The sequence below is a fragment of the Electrophorus electricus genome, chromosome 14, assembly GCF_013358815.1.
Source record: "Electrophorus electricus isolate fEleEle1 chromosome 14, fEleEle1.pri, whole genome shotgun sequence".
NCBI lineage: Eukaryota > Metazoa > Chordata > Actinopteri > Gymnotiformes > Gymnotidae > Electrophorus > Electrophorus electricus.
The window spans coordinates 938956-965000 of record NC_049548.1 but is presented as its reverse complement, the minus strand read 5'-3'; the positions used below and the strand labels follow the sequence as shown (position 1 = coordinate 965000).

At 44.0% G+C, this 26045-nt stretch overlaps 2 protein-coding genes across 4 annotated transcripts in view; one reads left to right on the top strand and one right to left on the bottom strand.

Annotated features, from left to right (window-relative positions):
* The window catches only part of fam13c (family with sequence similarity 13 member C), an 8358-nt gene extending 4119 nt beyond the window's left edge, over positions 1-4239 (top strand). Inside the window, exons 4-10 of the mRNA XM_027009426.2 lie at positions 459-540; positions 768-976; positions 1062-1145; positions 1233-1328; positions 1779-1963; positions 2304-2405; positions 2808-4239. Of these exons, the coding sequence (XP_026865227.1) occupies positions 459-540; positions 768-976; positions 1062-1145; positions 1233-1328; positions 1779-1963; positions 2304-2405; positions 2808-2931 (882 nt within the window). The 3' untranslated portion in view covers positions 2932-4239. The remainder of the gene's footprint in view (positions 1-458; positions 541-767; positions 977-1061; positions 1146-1232; positions 1329-1778; positions 1964-2303; positions 2406-2807) is intronic.
* A 55-nt stretch (positions 4240-4294) lies between these two features.
* Positions 4295-25139, bottom strand: phyhiplb (phytanoyl-CoA 2-hydroxylase interacting protein-like b). Of its 3 annotated transcripts, none has more exons than XM_027009427.2 (5): positions 24845-25139; positions 7223-7419; positions 6672-6846; positions 6298-6415; positions 4295-5409 (listed from the first exon to the last, which is right to left on the bottom strand). In XM_027009427.2, exons 1-5 carry the CDS (start codon positions 24948-24950, stop codon positions 4872-4874), a joined length of 1134 nt encoding a protein of 377 aa, XP_026865228.2. In that variant the 5' UTR covers positions 24951-25139; the 3' UTR covers positions 4295-4871. The 3 variants fall into 3 exon arrangements, with proteins under 3 accessions (XP_026865228.2, XP_026865229.2, XP_026865231.2); XM_027009428.2 differs by lacking the exon at positions 24845-25139 and adding an exon at positions 14100-14480; XM_027009430.2 differs by lacking the exon at positions 24845-25139 and adding an exon at positions 7726-7844.
* Between the last annotated feature and the right edge of the window lie 906 nt (positions 25140-26045).

Below are 26045 nucleotides of genomic sequence, written 5' to 3'. Positions count from 1 at the left end.
AACAGTACTAAAGCAACCGGACGTAAGATCTTTGCTCCAACGGTTTAAAGGGGAATTCCATCCTTCTAAAACGTGTTGAATCATTGACATTATTTAGATGAAAATTCTAGAGATAAGGGAAACGGTACCCAAAGGAGACGGAGTTTAACTTATTTAACACTAAAACTTATTAAACACTACCCTTAGGGTTTGCCAGCCCCTACATTGCTTCCAGCACGAAAAAGTTTTCTCTTTGGTTTACTACTGCCTCTGGTGGTAAACATGTGCTAAATAAATATGGACATCAGACATGCCTTCAAAAGATAATCATTCTTGGATTTTCACAACTCCTACTGATATCTTCTTTTACAGTATCAGTGACTGAGGGCTAAGCCTTAAAGGCAGGTGGGGTTAGACATTCTTTAAAACATATCTGTTTGTAGTATTTTAATCATTTTTGTCTTTCTTCTCTTCGTTAGCCCTCCCACAATGACAAGGCAGCCAATCCAGAGATATTCAAGCTTATGAGTGAGCTCACCAAGTCTCGCAAGCAGCTAAAAGGTAGATGACCTTCTCTAGCCCTTCTTTATGTTGAAGCTGCACTTTTAATAATCACGTTTCATCCCACAATGATTTGTGTCACTGATTTTATGCCCACTAAGTTCTTTAGTTGAAAACACATCTCTTTTAAAGCTTTTTGTTTTATCTGACCACACCACAGGCGGCAGCTCATTTGTTCCACTCTTTGTCAACTTGTTTGTCCATGTTCGCCTTCTGCTTGTCTTCAGACCTGAAATTGAAGCAGACGGTGGAGGAGTCGCGCGGCCAGGAGAACAGCCAGCCCACTGACACCTGCAGGTACTCCGGCAGCCTGCAGGGGGCGACAGAGCTGCATCCCCACCAGCAGCACAAGCCTTCTCTGGAAGAAACGGTGGACACGCTGATGAAGCGACTGAGGGAAAAGCGTCAGGCCCTGGGCCTCCCGGACAACATGAAGGTGAGGACACCCGCGGCTGCATCCAGCTCATGTGTTTCCTGAACAGAAAGGACGTTTGATTAACCCTGCGTGTTCTACTCTCCAGGAGATGACCCAGAGGCAGATGGCCTTGGAGAAGCTCACCCTGCAGAAATGCCTGCTGTACTTCGAGAGCCTGCACGGACGCCCCGTAAGAGACCACTCGCAGGACGCGGCCAGAGGGTGATTTGGCAAGGGGACTGCGGCTGCCTCGTGCTGACTTTTCTGGTTTTTGTAGGGCACCAAGCAGGAGAGGAACTTGGTGAAGCCACTGTATGACCGATACCAGATGGTGAAGCACCTACTGTGTGCCACAGCCACCATAACTACCATAGTAAGCGTGCTGTTTGGCTACTGTGTCTGAATATCTGTTGCTTTGTCTTAGTTGTAGCAGAGGAGCAGGAATGCATCTTCATCAGTTATGTCTCTGAATCCTCACTCAGGAATCACTGTGACTGATAGGGTATCATCAGAAAGAAACACAGTAAAAAATGAACAGTACTTAGTTGCAGGGCCCTGTTCTCTTAAATAGTTTCCACATCCAATTTTCTCTTGTTTATGATTGCACAGGGCACCCAAAATGACCTTTTCTAATAAAAGTGAAGGCGATTTAGATTGAAAACCTCTTGTGAGCTCATGCCTGTGGATTTAGGCACCCTGCCTTTGCAAATGCATTCAGTCATAAGAGACGCTGGACTGTACAGATCTTTGTTTCCTTTCCCCGTCGCCTACATAGTACTCCGCAGGGGAGCATATTGGCCACTTTTATGTGCTTTGGGTTAAGGAGGAAGAGGAAGGCTCTGATGAAGACGAGGCACAGAACACTCCACCACCCCCGTGGCAAGTCGTGCCAGAGGAGGACGACGAGGAAGACGAGGACAGTGACCCGACCTTCGTCTCCCCCCTGGACGAGGTGAAGGGGGTGCGGCAGCCAGCCTTCTCCATGTCCAACCTGCACTCTGCCTCCAGGTGAGTGGTAGAATCTGCCCTGATACGTGGGGGCGCTTTCTGCAAGCTTCGGTCAGATAAAGTATCTGCTTCATTAATGTAAAAACATCATAACCAATCCCTGCACCAGCATGGAACTTTATGATTAAGAGAGTGATCAGGGTCACTTCTCAGCCTGCCATTTTATTGCCAGCCCTCAACGCCACACTGGTAATCTAGAGTCTTATTATTGATGAGTGTGGAAACGTAAAGGAGTGTGTCCAGCTCTGGGATTGTGTGCAGATTATAATCCCTGCAGGATTGCTGCAGGAGGATTAGGGTTTGCTGAGCATCATGGTTTACTGCGGTTTAATGGCTCCAGGTCGGAGCTGCTGGCGTGTCTGCGTGAGACACGGGCGGAGAAAAAGAAGCGGCGAAAGGTCATCCGTGCGTTTGAGGAGCATTTCTTCAGACAGATGGGCAGGTAGCACTCGTGCACACACAGCTGGGGCAGTAACACGTTTTATTGAACACTCGTTATGCTTGGCTTTTGAAATTGTAAACAGGAAGAGAAACACAAAGAGATGTACACCCACAAGGACTTTCAGTACAGTAGTAAGATTAAACACACACCTAGTTGGCAAAACACTACATTTACAAGGAAAAAGAACTATAGAAAAAAAAAAGCACAAAAATGACTGATTCTGTACAATCTTTGCAAAGGTACTGCAGAAAATAAAATAGTTATTTTCTTTTAAGATGATATCCACTGATGTACAAAACTACTTCAGTAAGGCAACACAAGGGTTAATCTCGCTGCTTAATTGGGCTCATATGATCTCAATCCTCTCTGATTTTTTAATTTTTTGCTCCTAAATCACTCAAGGACTGCACAAAAGGATGACCGGATTCCCATGGCTGAGGAATACCAAGACTACAAAACCCTCAAAGCCAAACTACGCTTGCTGGAGGTTCTACTTAGCAAACAGGAAAACACTAAGACTATCTGAGAAAAATTGCCTTTCAGTACAGACCAGATATTTGGACCAAAACAGGTTTCTTCTTACATTCAACATGCTCGTGCCATATTAACACTAGAATGCACTTTATTGTCGATTCTAAGTTGAGGGGCCCATTCGTCTCACACGGGTTTCTTTGACTCTAAGAAGCCTGGGTGGCTACTGCATGCCATAACATGTAAATACAGAGCTCTGTGTTGTGCTCATACTTCCCTTCAAATTCAGTGGAGAATAACACGTGTATTTTTTTAAAAAAGTGTTTATTGTGGCTATGCTTATGAAATATGGCACTTTATAGCAGTTTTGAAGATATTTTTTAACCAAAGCCTGAATCAATATGCAATTCTCAGTTACTTATTCTGAGTTTGTGATTATGAACTAAACCTTAACTTGATGACCATGTGCTCTAAAATGAGGAGACCTCTGGGATCAGTGATGGGGAGGCGCTTTAGTGTCTGCCCAACCTTATGCTAACTGTGGAATCAAACCTCAAGCACTTAGAATTACAATCATATGCAAATTCTGTAGATTTCCAAAAACACTCAAACTGTGCTATCAGTCACAGCTGATATACAACATGAAATATACATGAATCATACCTGACTCGTAGTAATGAAAGTAATGAAGTAACTTAGATGCAAAAGAGGGTGCAGTTTGACTAGTGCCCTCCTGAAGAACTACCAGAGAGACAAAGATAAAGACGAACAGATCAATAAAGTTTCAGAAGCTACGCGGCTTTGTTGACTCTGCTCTAACAATGATGCACAAAGGTCCTGTTTTAGCATGATCCAAAATTACAACACAAACCAACAAAAACCCCAAGAAAAACGCCTGATCCGTTCCATTTGAAACTACTAAAGATAGAAGCAGGAGATATGCTTGGTGCAACGGACTTGACGGTTTCTGTAACTAAGTCCAATTCTGCTCCCTCCAACTGAAAAGGTACAGCTGGCTTCTCCTGTCGTTTCAATTGCAGTGACCTATTACAAGTGTTGGTTAGTATCTCTGCATGCCAGACACCTAAAGACTGTCAAATTGTTCTGCAACCAGGTGTGGTCTGTTCCGTGCTGTGTTTGCTGTTTTTCGGAGCGGATTTGATGTACACAGCTGCGACAACAAATTTCTCTATTTGAATGTTAGCTTCTAGCACGCTCATTTTGCATTGGTTTATGCAGTTCATTTGTGTACGTTCTTTTTTCCTCCACTGTGACTGTCTCCTACCACAAAATCCTCATTGTGCACTTCTGGCTCTGTCCATTTTCTATACACCAGTAAAAAATAAATATTTTTCTATTTATACTTCTTGGCATGTTTAAAAAAAAAAAAAAAGAAAAAAACAACAACAACAACAGTATGCTAATGGTTCTGGTTTTAAGTAAACTGACACACTGAAGAAAGACAATTACAGAAATGCCGATGTCCTTGTTTTTGTTGTTTATATTACAGCCATGCTGTAGGAATATCTACCATGTTCTTTAGAATTATCCGAAAACCATCTATTATTATTACACATTTATAATGCCTCATTGAAACTGGCTACACATGGTTGACTCTAGCAGCTTGTCATGTGAGCTACTTAATGTTGACACCTTTGGCAAAATATTATGCCGAAGCTCTATAAAGTGATGGAACTTCGCTTAAAGTTTCACAGCCAATGGGGATTAAAAAACCAAAACAACTAATGTTACTTTTCCATGGAGCAATGGATCCCACCAAGAACCTTTTGACATAGATAGAAAAATAGGGCTGCAGTATATCTAACCCAAAAATAAAAGTGTTTGGTAAAAAGCTGAGAGATGCATGCTGTCTTCAGACCCCTAAAGGGAGATTTTCTGTGAATTAGATAGATCCCAGGAAAGGGAGTGAGGGGGTGTAATGTGCCAAACTGGACAGCAGGGGGCGATGGAGGCCAGATGAGTAGTGAGGCGCTGCTAGCGGCCCACGCTGATGTTGCAGGTCTTGCAACTGGGGTCCTTCTTGGCGTTGACTGTGGACAGGCTCATGAGCTGGTGGCCGCTGATTTCGGCCACCGTGCCCATGCTGAGGTCCACCGGGTCTGTGTAGATGACCTCCAGGATGAGGTCCTGCGCGTGGTGGAAGGTCAGGCGCCCGTCCTCACTTGCCACACAGGTCAGGAAGCGGTTGTTGGTGGCGTCCAGCAGGGGGAGCCTCTGCCTGCAGAATTCGTCACCCGGTGAGTCACGCGGCGCCAGTACCAGGATGACGTAGTGGTACGCCGTGTACATGCAGTAGAAGTCGGCGAAGTAAAGGTTGGTGTCGCCGTTGAAAAGGACCTCGGCGGGCACGTGGAAGCGGTAGCGGCCGTAGGGGGAGTCCTGGGGTGGCTCGCCCGTGTTGAACTCCGTGTTGCAGCTGAAGAAGATGCCTTCCAGCTTCCCGCTGATGGGCGAGCCGTGGCTGCCGCTGTTGTCCTTCACCGACGGCACCATCTTGTTGTTCTGGGCCTCCCTGACAGGGTGAGGGCGCAGGCATGTGTCAGTCCCAGGACTGATGTTAAATAGCAATTAAATATGTATAAATAGCTAAAGATAGATAGATAGAGTGGGAGAAAGAAAGATGGAGAGGAAGTCAGAGCGAATAAAAGGAATAAAGTCTATAGGCAGACGCAGTTGAGTCTGGCATAGCTCGTTGTGCGCTGCTGGGCTATGGAGAGCGCTCGCTCGCCCTCTCGCTCGTTCTCTGCTAAATCAACTGCACCCCAATGACCTTTTTGCCCAAGACTTCAATCACACAAGAATAAGAATCCCTCCACCAGATCGAAAGTCCTCTGCCACACGCAAGCTTCAGTGCATGTGTTTAGTTCCTCACGCCATAAAGGTCAAAGATCTCATAACTCTGGGAGGACAGTGTGGGCTCTTAAACAGCTGCCTGTCCTCTGTTACTAATCAGCGCCACAAAAACATGGCTTAAGAAGAGCAGAGCCATAGTTTCTGTACTATAGGACACATGATCAATAATTGAATTGTAGTACATAAATGTTTCATAAAGTACTCATAAATATAACAACCTTATAAATATGAATTTTTTGGGCACCAGCATCAACAGGCTCAGATAAAACACTGGTTATGACTACACACGGCCTGTGACACATTACATAAGTGCCCATAAATGTCTATATGTGATTCATGAGCAGATTATGTTATAAATGATTTATGAAGTAAAGGTTATAAACCGAAGGCTTCAGTAATAAATAATTACTACAAAAGCATAGTGCACGCTTGTGTTTTCAGTTCTGTTACTTTTCCCAAGCTGGTAACCGCTTGTTCCCAAGCTGTGTAATGCCCTCTCAGTAATCCACAAGAGAAGGGAACTGGGTACATCTAGCTGGGTACGTGCCTCACGTGGTCAAAGTACTCTTTGTGCTGGTTGCGGTAGAATACGGAGAGCGGCAGCATTCTGCCGGCCGTGACCTCAGCCTTCTCCAGCAGCTGTGTCAGATGGACTGTGGAGTAATCTAGAAAAGGCAGAAAAAGTGCAGCAGAGCCAGAAATAAATCTGTGCGAACAGTCTGAAGAAACCATGGCAACATGTACAGTGGGTAAACATGACAGACTTTTCTTTTTGTAACTAAAGAGCTCTTGTCAATCAAGTTTCTTTTGTGGCTGTGTTTTAATAGTATCTGAATATGTATAAAAGAAAAAGGAAAGAAACGTGCATGAGGGTATTTGCATAAGTGTGTGTGTGCATGCACGTATGTGTGCTCCTCTCACCGGCCGTACAGAACTCCACTACCTCGCTCCACTCGGACACGGCGTAGTCGCCGTCGCCTTGTTTGGACGCTGTCTGGACAGCTACGGTGTACTCGGTGCGGGGGCTCAGGAACCAGTGTCCCCTCACCGTCATGGGCAGAGGTACGGCCTTGGCCACCAGCTTAGTGGGCACGTCCTGAAAAAAGCAGGAGCAGAGCTGATTCAGGAAATCTGAGGCCTTTTTCCTGGGATGTGGCATGTCAAGGAACGTGTTATGAATGCTGTCTTATAATTATGTTCAAACTGCACCTGGGCATCAGCAGTTCAAGAGTTAAACAAATGCAGTATTCAAAATTTCTTTAGAAATTTGCACATAAAGTCCAAAAAACATCACACAAAGTTGCAATTTACTACACATATTCTGATGGTTCAGGTTGTAACTAAAATTTTGCAGTTTGCTCTTAGAGCAGTGGAAAACAGAAATTAGTGCACATAGTGACATTAGCGCACATCTAGTGTTATTTATGCACATGGTGACATTAGTGCATATAGTGATATTAATTCATACAAACCTTGTGTTTGAACTTGTTGGCATGCTTATTCTCTTTCTTGTTGAGGTCGATGAAGTAGTGTGTGATGCGCTCCTTTACTCGAGCATCCATGTCCCAGCAAATCTTAAAGGAGTCACATGTGATGTTGGTGATTTTAATGTGCTGAGGAACAGGAAGCTCCTCCATCTCAGCAATGCCACTGTCGTGGGACTTATTACCTGAAAGAAAGAAAGAAAGAAAGAAAGAAAGAAAGAAAGAAAGAAATAAAGAAAGAAAGAAAGAAAGAAAGAAAGAAAGAGAAAGAAAGAAAGAAAGAAAGAAAGAAAGAAAGAAAGAAAGAAAGAAAGAAATTGTTAATTTCCCCTTTATTGGTCCAAAAATAAAGCTACATATATCAAACTAAAAGAATCACTTTTACAATCGCATAACAAAGGGTTCAAGCGTCATTTGTAAGTCACCGCTGTCCTTCACTGCATGTCACTTTTCATCTTCCAAACACAAGTGAACACAGGCGACCATCTTACCGCTTGTGTGCGTGTTCTATCCGTAAGGCATACAGCTGATGTCTGAACTACTGAACCCCGTCCTGATGGCTGACAAGGAAGCAGAAGAACCCAAAACAGACCATCTTGTTGACGGAAAGCCATCTACAAGGGGTGTGTTTGAAACCTTCACAAAGATGACATAAGTAGCTCCCCCCCCATCTGTCTCGCATCCAGTTTCTGGTTGGTAAGGAATTGGAGACATCGCTCATCGTCATTCCCTTCCTCCACAGCAGCAACAGAGAAGTGATTGTTGGATCACACAAGACAGTTTGGCAAGTTCTTGACCCAAATACCTCTGACATAGCTTGTGCTAAAAACTACCATGCCTTGATTCCAGTTGTCACCTGTCTCTGCAATATCACTGGAGAAAAAGTGGCCAAACTCTGTACACCCTACATGTAACAGACAAGATCACAGACTGTCTAAAGATAGATGCTTTGTTTCAAGAAAAAGGTTGAAGAATGGTAGCTCTTCCAGCAAACATGTTCCAGATACCCTTGAAAAAGTAGACACTTTCCATACTTTTGGAGTAGATCTGCAGAAGGGAGACACAAGTTGACCAACTCAGCCTCGAACAAATGGTGGCCAAGCCTCATTCCACCTGACCTCTTCAAGAGCGCATGTGACCGACATCCTTGCCATACAGTTGACGAAAGAATCCTGGACTTAATGCCAAACAAAGCCTGCCAAACAAAGCCTGCCTCCAAACAAAGAAAGGTTAACCAACATCTTCTGGATCTCCCACACCATGTTCTTGAGGGGCTGAAGCATACTAAATCACTACTACAACATCTATGTCATAAGATGGAAGTCAGCAGGTTGAAATATACTAGAGTAGCATTTGGGGTAGGAACCATTTTCACTGGGAAAAGCTGGTCTCCACTACCCTTTCCCAGTCATTTTCCTGTAAGTCTTTGGTTAATCCTTTGATGCTTTCCACCCCTGCCATCCCACGTGAGATTCCTTGGCAGTGGTGGGGGCCTCTCAGAGTGCCCCTGTCCTGCCCACACACAAACCCTCGCTCCTCGCTCTTATTCCTGTGAACTTTATCTAAGGAGGCCTTCTCATATAGCTGAAGGGCTACAAATGGGGGGGGGGGGGGGGAGATTTTCACACCGTACAAACAAAAATAATATACCTTACAATAAAAAGACATTTTAAATCACCAAAAACCACTTCCTCACCTTTCACAGAGCACAAAACATCATAGAGAGAGAAAAACAGAGACACACAAAACAGAGAGAGAGAGAGAGAGGTCATCAGCCTCATTCAGCTGGGATTTCAATCGATCCTCTTTGGCTGTGTGATTTTGAAATTACATTTCTGATTTTATGACTGAACAAAATTGCACATATACATCGCTATTGCAATATGAAATGAGTTATTTCCAGGAATGTTATTGGATTCATGTTGCTATATGCTTTAAAAATGACCAATCTCTAGTTGAAATTTGCATCAACCCAAACAGATCAATATTTGCATTTTATGAACCATGTCGTATCCTTTATGTCCTCTGGGTATTTTGCTGCTTTATGAACTATACAACATTAAATACCTTTAGGGGACCCATTACATTCATACTAAAACTGAGCTACTCAGTTTTTCATCTCTATTATAAAGCTTTTTAGAAGGCTTCACACCAAGTTTACCTGCAAAATGTGATATCCTGATTGTTTCATGAAGCTCTTGTGTTCATGTGACATGTCGCAGACACAGTGAGATCCAAGGGATGAAACAAAAAAGGAGATTTTAATGAAGTCCAATAACAACAAAACCAGCAAAAGTTGTAGGGATTGCAGAAGCAGTTAAACAGGCGATGAGAAAGTGTGAAAGCACACAGGAGTGCAGGGTTCTGCACAGCTGCGAAGTACTGGAGAGGGAAACCTGTGGGACTCACGTAGGGTAGTGAGATGAGAGATAAGCGATTACTTGCAAAATTAAAAGATATTAAAAATATAATTTTTAGGCCATTTTTCCCAAAAGTTTGAGCTTGGTATAAAATATTGTTTTTCATTTGGCTGTTTCAGTAGTGAATATTGTCATCTTTCAGTCTCATACATCTATATATTTTCTTAAATCTATATATTTTCTTAGAAATCAGTTCCAAATACAGACATAGTGAATTATATAGTGTGTTGGGCATTTTTGGAGTGGTGTTTGAAATTACATCAGCACTCCCTGTACAGTTTACTAAGACCCACAATGTACTGCAATTTGTAGCATTCAGCCAATGCATGCTACATTTTCGAGTGTATACTATATTCCGTGCCAAGGTGCAGGCGTGTCTTGTCCATTGCCAACTCAAGCCTGGACTACTGCCACTCTCTCTTGGCAGGCCACCCTGCACACCCCAGCAGGCCCATGCAGCTGACACAGAATGCAGATACTCATGTTCAATCTTCCCAAGTCTACACACATCACTTCACTGCTGCGTTCCCTCCACTGACTTCCTCTAATCACTTGCAGAAGAGTTAAAACCCTGCATCTGTGTACAAAGCCAAAACTGGACCTGCCCTCTCCTAACTAATTTACATTTCAGGCATTTAGCTGATTCTTTTATCCAAAGCGACTTAATTATGACAGAACACAACTTGAGTAATTGGGGGTTAAGGGCCTTGCTCAGGCACCCAACAGTGGTAACTTGGCAGTGGAGGAGCTTGAACCAGCAACCTTCCGATTACAAGTCTAAGTACCCTAACCACTGAGCTTTACATATTTACATTTACAGCATTTAGCAGACACTCTTATTCAGAGTGACTTACAAAAGTGCTTTGTCATTTACACATAGAATACATCCTAGGCAGTACAGTATGTTAGAGTCAAACATACACATGAACTAGAATACTGTAGAAATACAGGGATCACTGCTGATGCCTAGATGTGTGAAACACAAACTCTATAACAGACAACGATTAGAGCAATAAACAATAAGTACTAGAGTTTGTTAGTCAATAAAGGAGCAGTCAACATCAGTGTAATAAACAATACATAATAAGTACTAGATTTTCAGTAAGTCAACATAAGACCAGGATCAGTGGTCATTTAAATATTCCACAAAAGGAGATCAAATATTCAGTGCAAACTCTTTTCCTTACTCTGATTTAAATACATATAATAATAAACTTTTTTGTGCAAGTGTGTTCCATTGGGAATTCTAGTAAATTATTGTTTAAGCACATGTTAATGTTGAATCCTCAGGAAAGGTCACATCAATAAAGCTGTCAATAGAAATAATGTCAGATACACCCATCTCTTTTGTATAGGTCATCGTGCTCATAAATGCAGATGTGATGTAAGATCACTGAGCAGAACATCTGTCACCAGCAGGGTGTTATCACGCACGAGAATGCTTGGCATAGGTCAGTGCGTTAGTCCATATGCCAGGGGCATTAAAGAGGTGTCCAGAAAGGTGTCTCTTACCTTTCTGCACCGATGAAGGAATTCTCCTACATGCTAATGCTACTGTGAGTGTCCTGCACGTATACAGATGCCACGGCAGAACACAGGTCTTTCAGTGACTAGGTAATCATCAATCACCAAGTTCCCATCTGCTCTTGTGTGTGAATGCAGGCTGGGCTGTGACAATACACTGACAGAGGACAGAGTCGCGAGTGCAGGAGTAAAGCAGGTTTCACTGACAAACATAAAAGGCACTCAGATGGCACGGAGCAGTCCTGAGGGGAAACAGGTGAAAAGATCATGGCATTAGTCTAAGGGAAGGCCAGTTAGACGCACTGCTGGTGCTAAATAGGAGAGAAGTGAACGGCAACAGGTGAGGGCAATCAATAAGGGGGCAATTGGGGAGGGCGGTTGGGAGATTTGATTGGTGCTTGTGTTATGTTCTCTGGGCCGGGTGCCAACTGGAACGTGACATGTGGCTTGCAGTTACAGCACCAATGTTAGCCCAAGACTTGGCTTCAAACTGCCAAGCCCATCTGTGCATTTCTAACAAACATATCCATCAGGCATCTTGCACACACTCACATTAAGGCCACTTTTGGCACCGAATCTCAGGATTAAAATTTCTATTGGTGTTAATAGTCCAATTGCACAATAATTCTACCGCTGTTATTATTACAACTACTACTAATATGAGGGAGAGAAGTTCAGACTTCCAGTCCTTAGGGCCAGAACAAGTAAGAGCTTTCCCACACTTGTGCAACTGTTACAGATAACAAAGATTCATGTCTTTTCAATGTGGTGCCTATTCTTCCAATCGGTATGAAGCAAGGTATGAGTGGAGCTGAATGAAAGAGAGAGAGAGAGAGAGAGAGAGCTCTTGAAAAGTTATCCTGGATAGAACACTACCTTCCCAGTCAGCTCAAACCAGCCAGAAGAAACATACAAACAGATACATTCATACACTGGAGATACAGGCACTTCATTCAGAGCTGGGAACAGCACTACAGGCAAGATATCATCCCACGTCTGTCCGCATAAAATAGGAGTTCCAGACACAGGCAACCACCTGTTAAGCCACTACATTCACAGAGAATAAGTGTTTTGTAGCTCTTCTGTTTCTCCTCTGTGCTGATTCCTCTACAGCTTTAGGTAATGGGAACTGAGAGGCAGCCAGAGCCTGGGACCCACACATAGAGTTGCACTGTGAACCTCTAGAACCATGGCTCTGGATCACCAGGCACCATGTCAGAAGCTCTTCTGCTGTACCTCCATCTCCAAACGATTCACTACATCTCCGTCTACCAAAAAAAACAAACAAAAAAACAAACCAAAAACCCTACCGACCCAGGAAGTAATTCGACTTCAGATCACAAATGAGCTTGTGGTGATGAACGTAAGGAGAAGCGTCAGTGAGAAAGGATGAAGCACAGATTGTTTTGGAGTGCGCCCCCACAACATGTCTCTGAGTCTCTAATTACAGAGGAGGCGAACGCTGTAGGTCACAGATATTGTGCTGTCACCAGAAACTGAGAAAGCAGAGGGGCTAAAATTAATGGCAGGGTGAGACTCCCTTAACACACCCACACAAGTGACAGGGAAGCTAGTATAAACACAGAGTTGACAAGGCCATATTTGTATTGAACAAGGCAATACAAGGCAAAAAAAAGATACATAAGGTCCATTTATAAAGTAAAAAGGAATGCATGATTTAAAAAAAGTTTAAAAAAGACTAATCAATAGTGGGCTGTTGTTCATTGTTTGCCTGTAGGTGTGTGTGGGGTTGGGGAATTGGATGGGGTGGTTTCACCAAAGATATACATCAATCTCAATACTTACACATATTAAACAACAATCCAAGAGGTCTGACATAAAAAGTTAAAAAATCAAAAGCTGGATCAACAACAGCTGGTGGTATTTTAGAGTCTCTGAAGAAAGAAGAATTCTGAGATGTAATGCATAAATGGTTGTGATTACATTGATCATTTGAGCTCTAAACCCCATTTGTGACAGAGCCCAATAGAGCTAGCAGCTGAAAAAATATTCCCAGTTCACTTTGCATTTGTATCAATGAAATTTCCATTAATTTATAACAAAGGGTCAGAGCCAAATCCATACGACGTTCTGTGTAACATAAAGATGACTAACAGCACAAAACAGATCTGCAACAAAAAACCCATTAGGCTCTAACTGCTTGCTTTAGGGAATTACCATCTCTGAATGCTAAACACAAGCAAGCATTGAGCCAAGCTTCAGTGGTGCTATCTTGGGAATATCATGTCAAACTAATTTAGACTTTTCTCCTTCTAAGGACATTTGTATCAGGAACTAAGAGAATTACGAGGAGGGATCTAGCATTTAGGAAAAGCTACATGTCTGGGCTTATTAAATTGTCCATCCATAAGTGTTACTATATGACATATTCTACGTTGTCCCAGAAATGAAAATTGTTCTCAGTATGCAAAATCTTCAATGCGATTACTACACTTTGCTATGACATATTACACACGTAATTGTGCATTTTCTCCTCCAACCTTTTTGGTGCTGAAAGCTATTGTAAAGAATGCACTTCTCTCATGATGCCTTTGACAGTGTCTGAATTCTACAGGACTCTCACATGGTATTCATTTCAATCTTGCACCAGTGTTTAAGGAAGCAAAACACCGCTGACAATTGGCAAATGTCTGGCAAAGAGAAAGATTCACAGCAAGACAATTAGGAGGCACACACTGTCCTCACTCCACCCAAAGTGGGATACCCAAAATCCTTCTCTCACTTCACTAGTTTGTGGTGCATACCCTTTCTGTATTTCTCCTTTACTCTCTTTTGTCACGTGCATTCTGCTCCCCCATCCAGTAATTTTCACACCATGGCACAGTGTGCAAAACAACCAGTGATGTGAGATGTTAAGCTCAAACCAGATCAGAGCTGAAGAGAAAATATGTGGTACCTACCAGCTCAAGAGAATGTCTTTCTCTCCACGATCCCCTCGACAATTCCTCCTCGTGTGGGATGATCAGACTAGTGTTGTGTGCTAGTCAAAGGCAGGGATGAGTGTCTGGCCACAGAACTGTCCCTGTGCACCAGTGCATCCGCTAGGACTCAAGGACTGGACACTAACCACATGCGAGTATCTTTAAAAAGGGGTTTAGTGCTTGTTTTACAAGGCTGGCACATTGGCACAGGCGGAGCAAGGATTATCTCATCATCTAGTACTGCCCGGCTTCTAGAACTGGAGCAGGAAAGAGAGAGAGAGAGAGCGATAGGGAGGTAAAAGAGGCTAACCTTGTTTTTTCAGCACAATAATCTCCTGGCCAGAGAATCCGGAAACTCATGCTAGGAGAGTGAAAAATCTCCCGTTTCTCTGAAAGGTTTTCGGCACCGCCCTCTCACCCATCTCTCGTTCTGAGTACTTTTTCAAAGTGTTTCATCATATTTCACTCTGCCACAGCTGCTTTGATTCAATCTACTTATTTATTTATATTTTACTGCTTCTAGAGAAAAAAAGCAAATCTTTCTTTGAATGTCAAAGGTACTGAAACATTTGCTGATATCTTAACCAGACCTAGACAAGTATGTGTGGGTGCCTGTACCATTATATTAGGCTATAGACTGCCTTCAGTATACCATCAGTATGTGGGACTTGCTACCTTAAGTGGACTGGACATAATAATTTAGGTCTCTCATGTTGACTTTCTCTGGTATTCAGTGCAGTGCATGTGCATAAAACAAAAGGGATCAAATCCAGGACTGCCCTTCGGAGCGCTGCACGGATTCTCTCCCAGGCATGTGACCCACTGACAAAGCGTGTCTTCATGCTCCCCTCTCTGCAAGGGCCACTCTGCCGTCCCCTACAAGGGCCCTATTCAGTGGCGGGGCCTTCCCCTCCCGTGAGCCTCTGCCCTGGCGTGGGGCTTTTGTTCTATTCACTGGCCAGAAGGATTAACGCACGGCGTGACGCAGAGAGGCGCTCGTACAGTACGGCAGAGCCGGGAAAAAGCCACACAATGAGGTTCCCGCCGTCTGTTCCTAGAGCTCCCATTCTTCACGTTCCTTTATGTGGAGGCAGTGCAGCACAGAGAGGCTTAATAACACGGTGCAGCGGGGATGGCAGACAATGCAGCACCTCACTGGAACAAGGCTGGTGCACATGCACTTATGTAATCAGAGGAAATCTCTGGTAAGCCAGTGAGTAATGACTTAATCTGTAGACAGCAAAAGGGCCAAAAATTCTTTATTTTTTTAAAATAAACTTTATTTGGAGTCACAGATTAGGAATGTTCAGATATGTCATGGTACAGCTCCTTGCTGTGTCTGTTGTCATCTTGGCCCCTGTCGCGCCATTAGGGAGGGGCTCTGTCACGGTACGGCCCCTCCCCCCGAGCGTCTCCTCATGCGTTTGTGTTCGTCAATGTGGCCACACCCTCCCTTTGTCTCACACCTGCTCCTCATTGTGTCATTAGTATACATGTGTAAATGTATATCGTTTACATGTCTGTGGTTGTCAGTGTTTGAACCCAATAGCCTGCGTGCTATGTGCAAATAAAACGTGTGTGCTTGTTTATGCGACTCGTCCCCATATCATGCTTAACCTCCTTGTCACAGAAACAGCGACCGCCGAAGGATGCCTCGGAGAGGAAGCAAACAAAGGAAGGGGAGGGAAGGACGTAATGCCCTCCCACAGCCCACGCAGGGAAGCCCTCCATATTCCTGGGCACACTCCTGACTTCCACAGCAGGGGAGGAGGCCACTGGATGATTGTGGGGGCCCTGGGTATCGTCCGAGGTCGGACTCTGCGGAGTCCCACAGCCCCCAGCTGGACTACGATCACTGAGACGCGGAAGTGGACTCCGCTGGGTCCTACGACTCCTACATGGACTATTATGAGGGCTACGCTGATTGTGGAGAGAGAGGGGAGTAGAGCGACTCTACTGCGGTTGGTCTGATTATGTGGAGGATCCACCGATGGAGGTGGAGGAGGTCCTCTATGGGGATTCTCTCGTGGACCATGACGTTCAGTCTGTCATCTCCGGGAACGACGAGCCTCCAGCAGCTACGATACCACCCAAGGCTCCACCCAGGAGGCGCAAGCAAGCCAGCCCACGCCAAACACCTAGAGGCATCCTCGTTCGAGGAGGAAACTCCCTTCGCTAGGGCACACAGCCACGGAACTCGTGCACCCGTACCGAAGCCTCGTAGAGGCAGGAAGGAGGCAGCACCAGTGCCCATCTGAGACGGGGAAGGTGGCTGGAGCGCCTCCTGAGGCGGTACAGCAAAGGTTGCCACCACCCAAATCAGCGAGGGGGGATTCCCCACAGGCGGGTTGGACTGCAGCCCAGCCGACAACTGGGGAACATCCCGGGGCTCTCGCCGGCTTACCTGGACTTGTTAATATGTGGAATGATGTTGTATCCCTCCCAGTCACGGTCTGTCCCGTCCCGTTGTTTGTACCAGTCGTTTTGTCCCCTTTGGTGTCTGTGGCTGTGCCTGTTAGTGTGTCAGTCCCTGTGTCTGTTGTCGCCTTGGTCCCTGTGCTTCTCCTCTCTGTCTTGCTCGCGCTGGCCTGTGTCGGGTCATTCGGTCATCTGGCCTCGCCATTTGGCGTTGCTCTCGGGGCCGCAGCCTGATAAGTTGGCGCGCCGGGAGTCGCGCCGTTGGGGAGGAGCTCTCTCATGGTACGGCCCCTACCCCCGAATGTCTCCTCGTGTGTGTGGCCATGCCCTCCCTGTGTTTCACACCTGCTCCTCATTGTGTCATTAATGTACATGTATAAATGTCTATCGTTTACATGTCTGTTGACGGTGTTTGAACCCAATAGCCTGTGTGCTATGTGTTATATGTGCAAATAAAAAACATGTATTCTTGTTTATATGACTCGTCCCCACATCCTGCTTAACCATCTCACAGGATGAGATGCAGTGGAATTTTTCTGTATGTGTTGTACCAAAAATGTAATAAATTGCGATTGTTTTTATCACAAAAACATGAGAAAGACTCAAAGACAGAGCCTCAATGTTTAGTAAGAACTTGACAAATCAGACATATGCCCTTGAGTAGCTGGGCTTTGGGAAGTCCTAAACCTGGTAACACATTGAGGGTTTACTGTACAATAAAGTTTAGATAGTGATCACTGGAAAAATTTAATTAATGTACTGGAGATTGTATTAATCCCTGCTGTATACAGAGATAGGAAAATATCTGTGCTCTGCTGTCATTCCAAATCTAAAGCAGACTCCTCTGACATCTTGTTCCTAAGCAGGTTGGTTCCATTCAAATTAGGGGCCTCAATTGTTTGAATTATCTTATCATAAGGATTAAGGTCTACGGTCCTCCTCATATAGATTAAGATCAGAATTGCTACCCTTAGGAGGGGTGCATAGGAAAGAAGGGAACTGTTTAATGACAAAGCTGTTTACTTGGAGATATCTAAAAAGTTGTTAATCAGGAATATTGTTTTGTAAATATGGTAAATCAAGACTATAGTATTCTTTCTTTCCCACCCTCCGACACAGGTCTCCAGACTGATGGATGACAGCCCACCACTTGAAGCCCAGTAAAACCAAGCTTCTGTACATCCCAGATACTTCCAACCCTTACCATGACCTCACAGTTTCCTTCAAGAACTCCCTGGTATCACCATCTGAAGCTGCTCATAGCCTGGGCAGAACTTTGGACAACCAGTTATCATTCTCAACTCATGTTTCAAATCTAACCCGGTCTTGTTGATTTCTTCTTTGTAACATATGAAGGATTCGGCCCTTTCTGCCCAGGTGCTTGTGATCTCAAAGCTTGACTACTGCAACTCGCTACTTGCTGGTCTTCCTCTAAAAGCAATCAGACCTCTACAACTTGTCTGAAGTTCACACGTCACTCCACTGCTGTGCTCCCTTCATTGGCTTCCAGTAGCTGCCCGCATTAGATTTAAAACCTTGATGCTTGCTTATAAAGCCAAAAATGAGCCAGCCCCTCCATATATGATGTCAATGGTCAAAGTCCGATCTGTACCTCGAGCACTTGAAACACCACGCTTCAAGTCTCATGCAAGACAAGCATCGAGACTATTCTCTATCCTGGCTCCTAGATGGTGGAACAAACTTCCACTTGCTGTCCAGACAGCAGAGTCCCTTACAGTCTTCAAATACAGGCTGAAGACCCATCTATTCATGGGATATTTAAATGACCACTGACCCTGCTCCTGTGTTGACTCTAGTACTTATTGTTGGGTTTTGTTTATTGTACTTGTTGTCTGAGATGGAGCTTATATGTGTTTTGCATGTATAGGCATCAGCACTGATCCCTGTGTTTCAAAAACATTCTAGTTTAATTGTATCTTGAACTTGAACCAAACTTTAAATGACATAGCACTTTTGTAAGTTGCTGGATAATAGCGTCTGCCAAATGCTGTAAATGTAAATGTAAATGTTAATGTTTTCCTGCTGTATGGAAGTGAATAAAGCAATTGTTTCTTCTTGAAACAGGTCAGTAACGAACATGAAGGAAAGATTTGCTTTAAGCTTCATGACTGGCCAGGTGAGGCCTTTATCTGAACATATAATAGTGAAACTTTGCTATATTTGCAGACCGGTAATAGCGTAGTAGATTTGGTAGACTCATCCCCCATTATGATATGACATCAAGAATTATATGATATGACTTTTTAGTCGCCCCATCATTCTAACAGGTTTTTATCTGCTGTACTATAGAAACAGGAAGACTTGACCATTGTTCCTATTTTCATTTAATGTGCTCAACCACAGCTATAATCTTAGAGAAGTGCTTTAAATGTATGTGATGTCTGAATGCCTATTTAAGATAAAGTTCTGCATTCTTAAATGGTAAAGAGTGCTAGACACGTTTCATTGTGACTTTATTAATATTTACTATTTATTAAAGCAGACTTTTTAAATTTAATTAATAGAGAGAAATGTTCCCAATGAACTTTTAGGAAATGCAACTCTCTGTGCTGGAAACATACAAAAGCAGGTCGAGTACATGGAGTGACACTTTACGAACTGTTGCCAGCCTCTGCACTCCAAAGATCCTTTCGTCACAGAACAAAAGCTAAAGATTTGATCGCTAAAGTCAACAGAAATGGAGACGCAAAGGCCCAAATCTCTATACACTGTTGTATAGTTTCAGTGTAACTGCAGAGTGAAACTCATATTCAGTAAAGAATGGGCAATTGAGAGCCATATTTAGGCAGTGTCCCCAGATCCTGTCCCTGACTGGTACTAATACTGAAGAATGGACGCTGTAAGGTCCTGTAGTTCACAGCAGGGCAGAAATGCACCATCAGGTGAGACCTGAGACGTGACGCTGTCTCGCGCGGGGGGATGCGGTTTCCTCCCAGGCTCATAAATCACGCCTGCCGCTCCTGCCTGGAAGTCCGCTGCTGCTCGTGTTTATGCAGTGTCTCTCCATCGAGGCCCCTGATGAAGACAGCGGAGTGGAACGGCACTGGGGGCCACAGGCATTAGCAATCTATTCCAGCAGCCACAGCTGCTCATGAAAGTTTTATCAGCCACCAAAGCCTCAGCCCCTCCCCAGTTCTATTAATAACCCACAGTTCATTCTTTAATGTACGGTATGAATCTGGGAAGGACTGGAGGGAACTTGATTGAGCTTCTTGGTTAGTTCAGTGGAAAATAGATGTGCAACTGCTGTTGTCATGAGGGGACTCACAGAAAGAAGATTCACACTGGAATTCACCTAGAAAACAGCGGTGCTGAGCACGTGTGCTAATCCTGCATCCAGTCTGGGACACATTTGAAGCTACTTTAAAAAATATTATTATATAATGTAATAATACATTATTATATAATACATTATATAACTAATAACATTCATGACACTAATAATATAGTATGGTGGTGTATTTGTATTTAGTAATAATATTTAGTCTGGTGGTTTATTTTACTGATGTTTTCACTGCCTTATGGTGTAAACTTTTCCTAAAAGGAGCTGTTCACCTTGGACTGAGAACAACATGAGCATATTACAGAAGCAGAAATTACAACTCTGACTGCACTTGAAATTCAAGAGCAAAGTCAGCATTTTTTTCCCAAGCCTCTCTGAATGAAGAGATTTACAGCAGCTGTAATTAACACGCACCCCTCCTAATGACTGCTTCAAATGCACTTGAATATCATTACGGTTAACCACAGATTTGGCGTCCCCCAGAGAGGCGGCACATTTCGTCATGTAGCTGAGACCGTCTGCTTTCCTCGTCTGTCCTTTTGCTTTAGACCGAGCCCAAGGGCCTAATCCTATCCAAGCATACTTATAACATTTGATATTAGCAGCTGCTAAGCCAAAGCAGCAACAACAGAAGCTGAAGAGTGGAGTCATAGAGGAAGGTGTTGCTGAGTTTGCACTTTTCCTCCTGTTTGGCTTTGCTTTGTGATGACAAGGCTTTGAGGCAATCACACAGTGACTGTATTTATAGAACCGTCAGAGGACACGTGAAAAAGCGTTATGTAATAAAATGTAGAGACATGAGACTAGATGACGAGGTGGAAACTACATGAAGCCAGCTGCTTTCTTCTGAACCTTCCACACTCGATGAAGTGTGCCGGCTGTGATTTGGGAAGCGATGGTGAGGCAGGAAAGGGTGTGAGCAAAGGCTGGCAAGGTGAATGTGGACCAGCCTGTTCGGCTGTGACGTCCTGCCAGGATGTGTTGAGGAGGGTCCAGGGACAGTGCAAGGGAGGCTCAGGACACCACCAGGACATCAGGGCCATATGGCTGGCTCCGCAGGGCTGTCTCCACAGACTGACAACAACCTCGAAACCTTAGCTGCCAAGAAAAAAGACCGGGAAATGCTAGAGAAGTGGACATTATGAACTCTGCTATCAAGTGCTTTAAAGACTCGGAATTGGCCCGTTTATTCAGACTGTGAGAGGATTACTCTAACAGCTGTGTTTGTAGGCCACGCATTTTCTGTGGGGTCACACACAGGCCGCATGGAGGGATCAGTCATGATACTTTGAGTTCACCACCTTTTATTTGTGATGTTGCTATGACAACGGGCACTGTTACACTGCTCTCAAGCATCACTGCTTCCAAAGAGCAGCCCCCCTGAAGACCACTGAGGCTCTATGTCAGACATGCCAGTAGCAGCTTTCAGTGTGAAATTACCAGAAGGTTTAGAAAAGGTTTAGAAGCGCCTTGAGGGGAAGGTTGGTGGATAGCACTGGGAAATATGAGCTACATTTCAGGGATCCTTTAAGGTTAATCATGATCGAAAATCTGCATAATCAAAAATGGAAAAAAGTTACAAAGATCTATTGCTGTGATTCCTGTGTCTGTGAGTTGCCGACACACACCGTCGTGCATTGCATTATGCTGTCGTCATCCTGCTTTGACCAGGGCATGTCCTACTGAAGGGGCCTCTGTTGGCAAGATTACATCATTATCCACAAGGCATATACGAAGGTTATGGCCTAAATCCTAAATATTGACAATGCTGCTGACATGAAGAGTAATGCTTACAGGATTCAGGCTAGAAATCTCAACGTTTCATTTACAATGAAATTTAGTAAGTTACAGAATGAACCCTGAGGTACAGATGCATAAAGTGATTTCTCTGTGTTACCTTCTGCCTATTAAGGACATCAAATTCTCCATAATAATGGTAATAACTGGCCAAGCCCATTAGACAATTTCAGGTTTTTGTCATTTGAAAAGTGTTGGGCTTTTTGAAAAAACTTGGGCTTTTCCAAGTAATAATTCAAGAAATTAATTCAGTACTATTTAGAAAATGTCTGAAGCATATTTATGTAGCAGTCTGTTCTGCTGGCAAGGGCTACCTTTCTGCATGTTGGACAGCAGCAGATGGTGTATATTTGTGTGGAATGTATGCTAGGCGGAACAGCGAGGTGAGATGTAAGTGTGCAGTGTTGTGCTATGTGCCCGGCCTTGGTGTGAACACCTCACGCTGTGTGAGCAACAGAGTCACTGATACGAACTTCACGTGCAATGGAACCCGGGAGGGGAAAGTCTCACGTGGTATTCAGAAATGGAAGCAGATTTGGTGTGCGTGTGGCTGGCATTATGATACACCCAGTAAAACATGCCAGTGTTGAATTAACACCTGCAGGGTTTAAGTCAAACTGAACACTGTATGAGTGAATTCACCACTGTAGATTTGGCTGTTGAGGGACCTATGACAGACAACACAATCCCACTGCTTCCATTAGAACCATACTGACAGTTTTGTATGGTTATGTTTACTGACAGTGAGGTTTCTAAAACAGAGGTGTCATCAGTTGCATGAATAACCCCAAGCATTACTCACATTAGTCTCTTTATTTCAGACGCCATTGGTCGGAATGGCCCATCCATCATCTGAGAGAATACCAGTTTCTGCAACAATACCATTAGTCTGGAATGAGGGTGGTCCTTCCTCCCACACTCAACTTGAATGGGTTAATACTGAGGAATCAGCTCTCTCTCCCTCAGATTGGGATCTGATTTGCAGTGTTTGTCTTTTCTCAAAGCTATGATCTTGGGGGAAACAATTAGTAAATTGATGGCCTGTGCTAAATCACCACATTTGTTTGTCTGAGAAGTGGGCAGGCTTGGCAGATGGCATATCATCTCATGGACCCAGTCATCACCCACGTAGCTGGGCCACGCCATGTGCCCAGGGAGAGAGGCTGAGAATCTATCGCATCAGCACCCATTTGTTTCCATGCATGGAGGGCTGCCCCCTACCTTGGCCTTCGGGGCCTTCTCCCAATTGTGAGCAGCTGCTTGTGCATTACAGACCACCTCATCTGTATGTTTAAAGGCTAAAGGGGAGACATGGAAGCACACGTAGCTCTGTGCTCATGCTGACCTGTTCTAGGTGAAGTGGAACGCAGCTGTGAGGATGGTCGTGAGGGATCCGTGGCAGGGGCTGTAATACCACATGCTGGGGGCACGGTGGGTAGAGAGAATAGTTGGGAATGGACAGAATGTTCCGGCATGACTCAGCTCAGGCGAGCATATCCACATCATGGTCCCTGTCATACCACATCAAGCTTTGCTGTCATGCATGCAAATGAGAGAGGAGGGGCTAATAGACCATCAGGCCCTGGCTTTGGTTCAGGGGCCTTTTGGGATCATATGGGCGCATGTGCAACATCACTGTTGTGCCCATCCTACAACAACAAAGAATGGCAATCCTCTCCATCTGGTACTGGAAACAGCACATTTGATTATTAAAGCCAGTGAGTAATAGGCTCATCGATAGGCTAGCACAGATGTGATTTAAACTTGTACTGTTAGATGTACTGTTAAGTGCAAAAGTGAAAGACAAACAAGAGGGGCCATGTACACAAACAGCCATTATATAAACCTCACAGACCCTGTTTGTTTTTCTGCACAGGCAGTATGTCAGTAAGAACACACACTCTTTTCTCATTCCTCTCTTTCTCTCCAGGTTTCTCGAACAGACTGCTGTTACTGGCGTGGAATATAAAGTAGCCCAAGCCTCTTAAGAAATTCACTTTAGCATACCAGGCAGCCAAGATTACGAATTCAAAAGATTACAGCAATAAGCAGCAGCGGCAAAGTATTAGAACTCATTGTAAATGGACAATAGTCCAAGGAAACTGAACAACGGTCCCTATCGTACAGATGATTGGCGGGTTTTGCTTTGGCTGTCTTTGCCACTGGACCCTCTCTATGGCCAGTTGTGTTACATTTCGACATTTCGACAAAGAAATCTGCCGGTTTCAATTTTTTTTTTTTTTTTTAACATTTTTCTGGTTTAACAATAACGGCTGACCATTCACCGCGTTGAGAAAAATGTGAACACAAACGAATTAAATGAAAGTATGAAAAGTACAAAATATACACATATGTCAGTACACGACGGCTTTTTATGACAGGGTATCTACAAATGACCCCCATCGTCAGACTCTACATTACAACACGCCTATGACAGGACAGAAGCACAACGAATCAGCCACATATCAAAATACAAGATCAGTCCAAATACAAGTCTTTAAAAAACAAGGTTTTAAAATTATTAGGTTTTGGAAGTATTACGGCGATGAGCTGTGGTATAACACTGGGACGCCCTCTCAAGTGACCTTGTTTCGACCAAAGATAAACTACAAATTGTAGACTACTTTTGATGAGATGATTCAGCAAAATCTGCATCTAAAGCGAAGTCTGTATTGATGAGCAACCGAGTTTTCTGTTTTACTCCTAACAAAGAGTCATGTCGATTATGCACTTCTCCTTTCTGTGTGAAACTGAACGCAATACAGCTTTTCCAACTACAACTGCGCCAAGCAGTCTTGGCTCCGGCGCGCCATCGCCGAGGTCCGTGTCCATGGTGCTGAACGCTGAACAAACCGACCAGTGCTGCCTTCTCCCAGCGCGGCGCTCACATGTGTGCCTTCTGGTTTAAACCAACGACAGAAATGCCAACGAATCTCTCTCATCACTTAAAGGAAGCAGAGGCTTCTAGTGCTTAAACCTGTCAAAACTATTAGTCCGTTTATCTGAAGAACATCAAAATGCAATATTGAAATCTAAAAGCTGAATTTCTGTCCGTGTCTTTGTTTATTGGGAGAAAGGGAGCCTTGCCTGCAACATGATTAAAAAGGAATTTTCGCTACAGCGGCTGTTCGACTAGTACTAAGTGAGAAAAAAAACGAAATAGCTGAACAATACCCGGTTTCGCATTCGCCCAGAGTGACCTTACCTTCTCTGTCACAAAGCTGGATCGCGTCCAAACTGAGGTTTTTAATCATGCCTTCGCAGGGACTCGTGGGGCTACTGATGCTGTGTCCCACGCGTGGAACTTCCATTTTTCTTGCCCTCTGTGTACAAAATATCCCAGCAGCTGATGTAATTCAGTTTGCCGTGCCGCAAGACAGATCTTTGAGAAAGTAACCCGCTGTGCCCTCTCTTTCCCCTACCCGGGTTTCTTCAGCGAGGGTGAAGGACTACAGCGTCAGCGCATCGTCACGGCCAGCACGCGGGGGTTCGGGGTTAAGGACAGAGACCAGACCTCTCACAGCAGCCTGTGGCAATGGGATGATTGCTCAGCAAATATGCCAACAACGACCAAAAAAGAAAATTCACTTTAACGCTACAAGTGTTTATTCCGCTTTTGGACAAAACGATTGACGGATTAGCTGGGAAAGAATAGAGAATTAATTTATTCCTTACGCAAGGAGATTACTAGGCACGTTTTTCAGGTTTCTACATCTGGCGCGATTGGTTAATTTAGAATGAGTTTTATCAGTGTAAAGGGTTATAGTGCATTTCATGTCCATCTGTTTAACACGACTAAAGCGACATTACAGTTTTGCCCACACCCATCTTTACGTGTGGTACTCCTCGTTAAATACTCCTAGTTCAAGAATACTCTTATGTCTGCAGTTAAAAGTATCCATGCTGTGATTAGCCTTTTGAATAACCCAAAGGGAATACTGTGGATCTTTATCAAGTAAAGGCTACAGTTACATACAATGTAAAGTCTAGACAGTAAAAGGTCGTATATAAATTTAAGACTGTATTCTGAATATCCCTGAATCTCATCTTTAACCGGCAGGCCCCACAGCAAGTCTTGAGTGCTTACGTCAGATTTCTGCCTTTGTCATGAAGTTTCTCTCATAATAATAATAAGTTCAATTTATACAGCACCTTTCACAAGCACAAGGTCGCTTTACAATGATAGTGGGGGAAAAAAGTAAATAAATAAAATTGACAACACAATAATGAAGAAATACGAATAAAAAAAAGGTTATGAAAAGTGTTGGGAAAAGAGATGTGTTTTAAGGCAAGATTTGAAGGAGGGGAGTGCTGGGCATGGTGGGGGGCTTTTGCTGAGATACTTTGATGAAATACTGAGATGCATGTTTTTGATACTGAGAACAAGAACATGCATCTCAGTATCT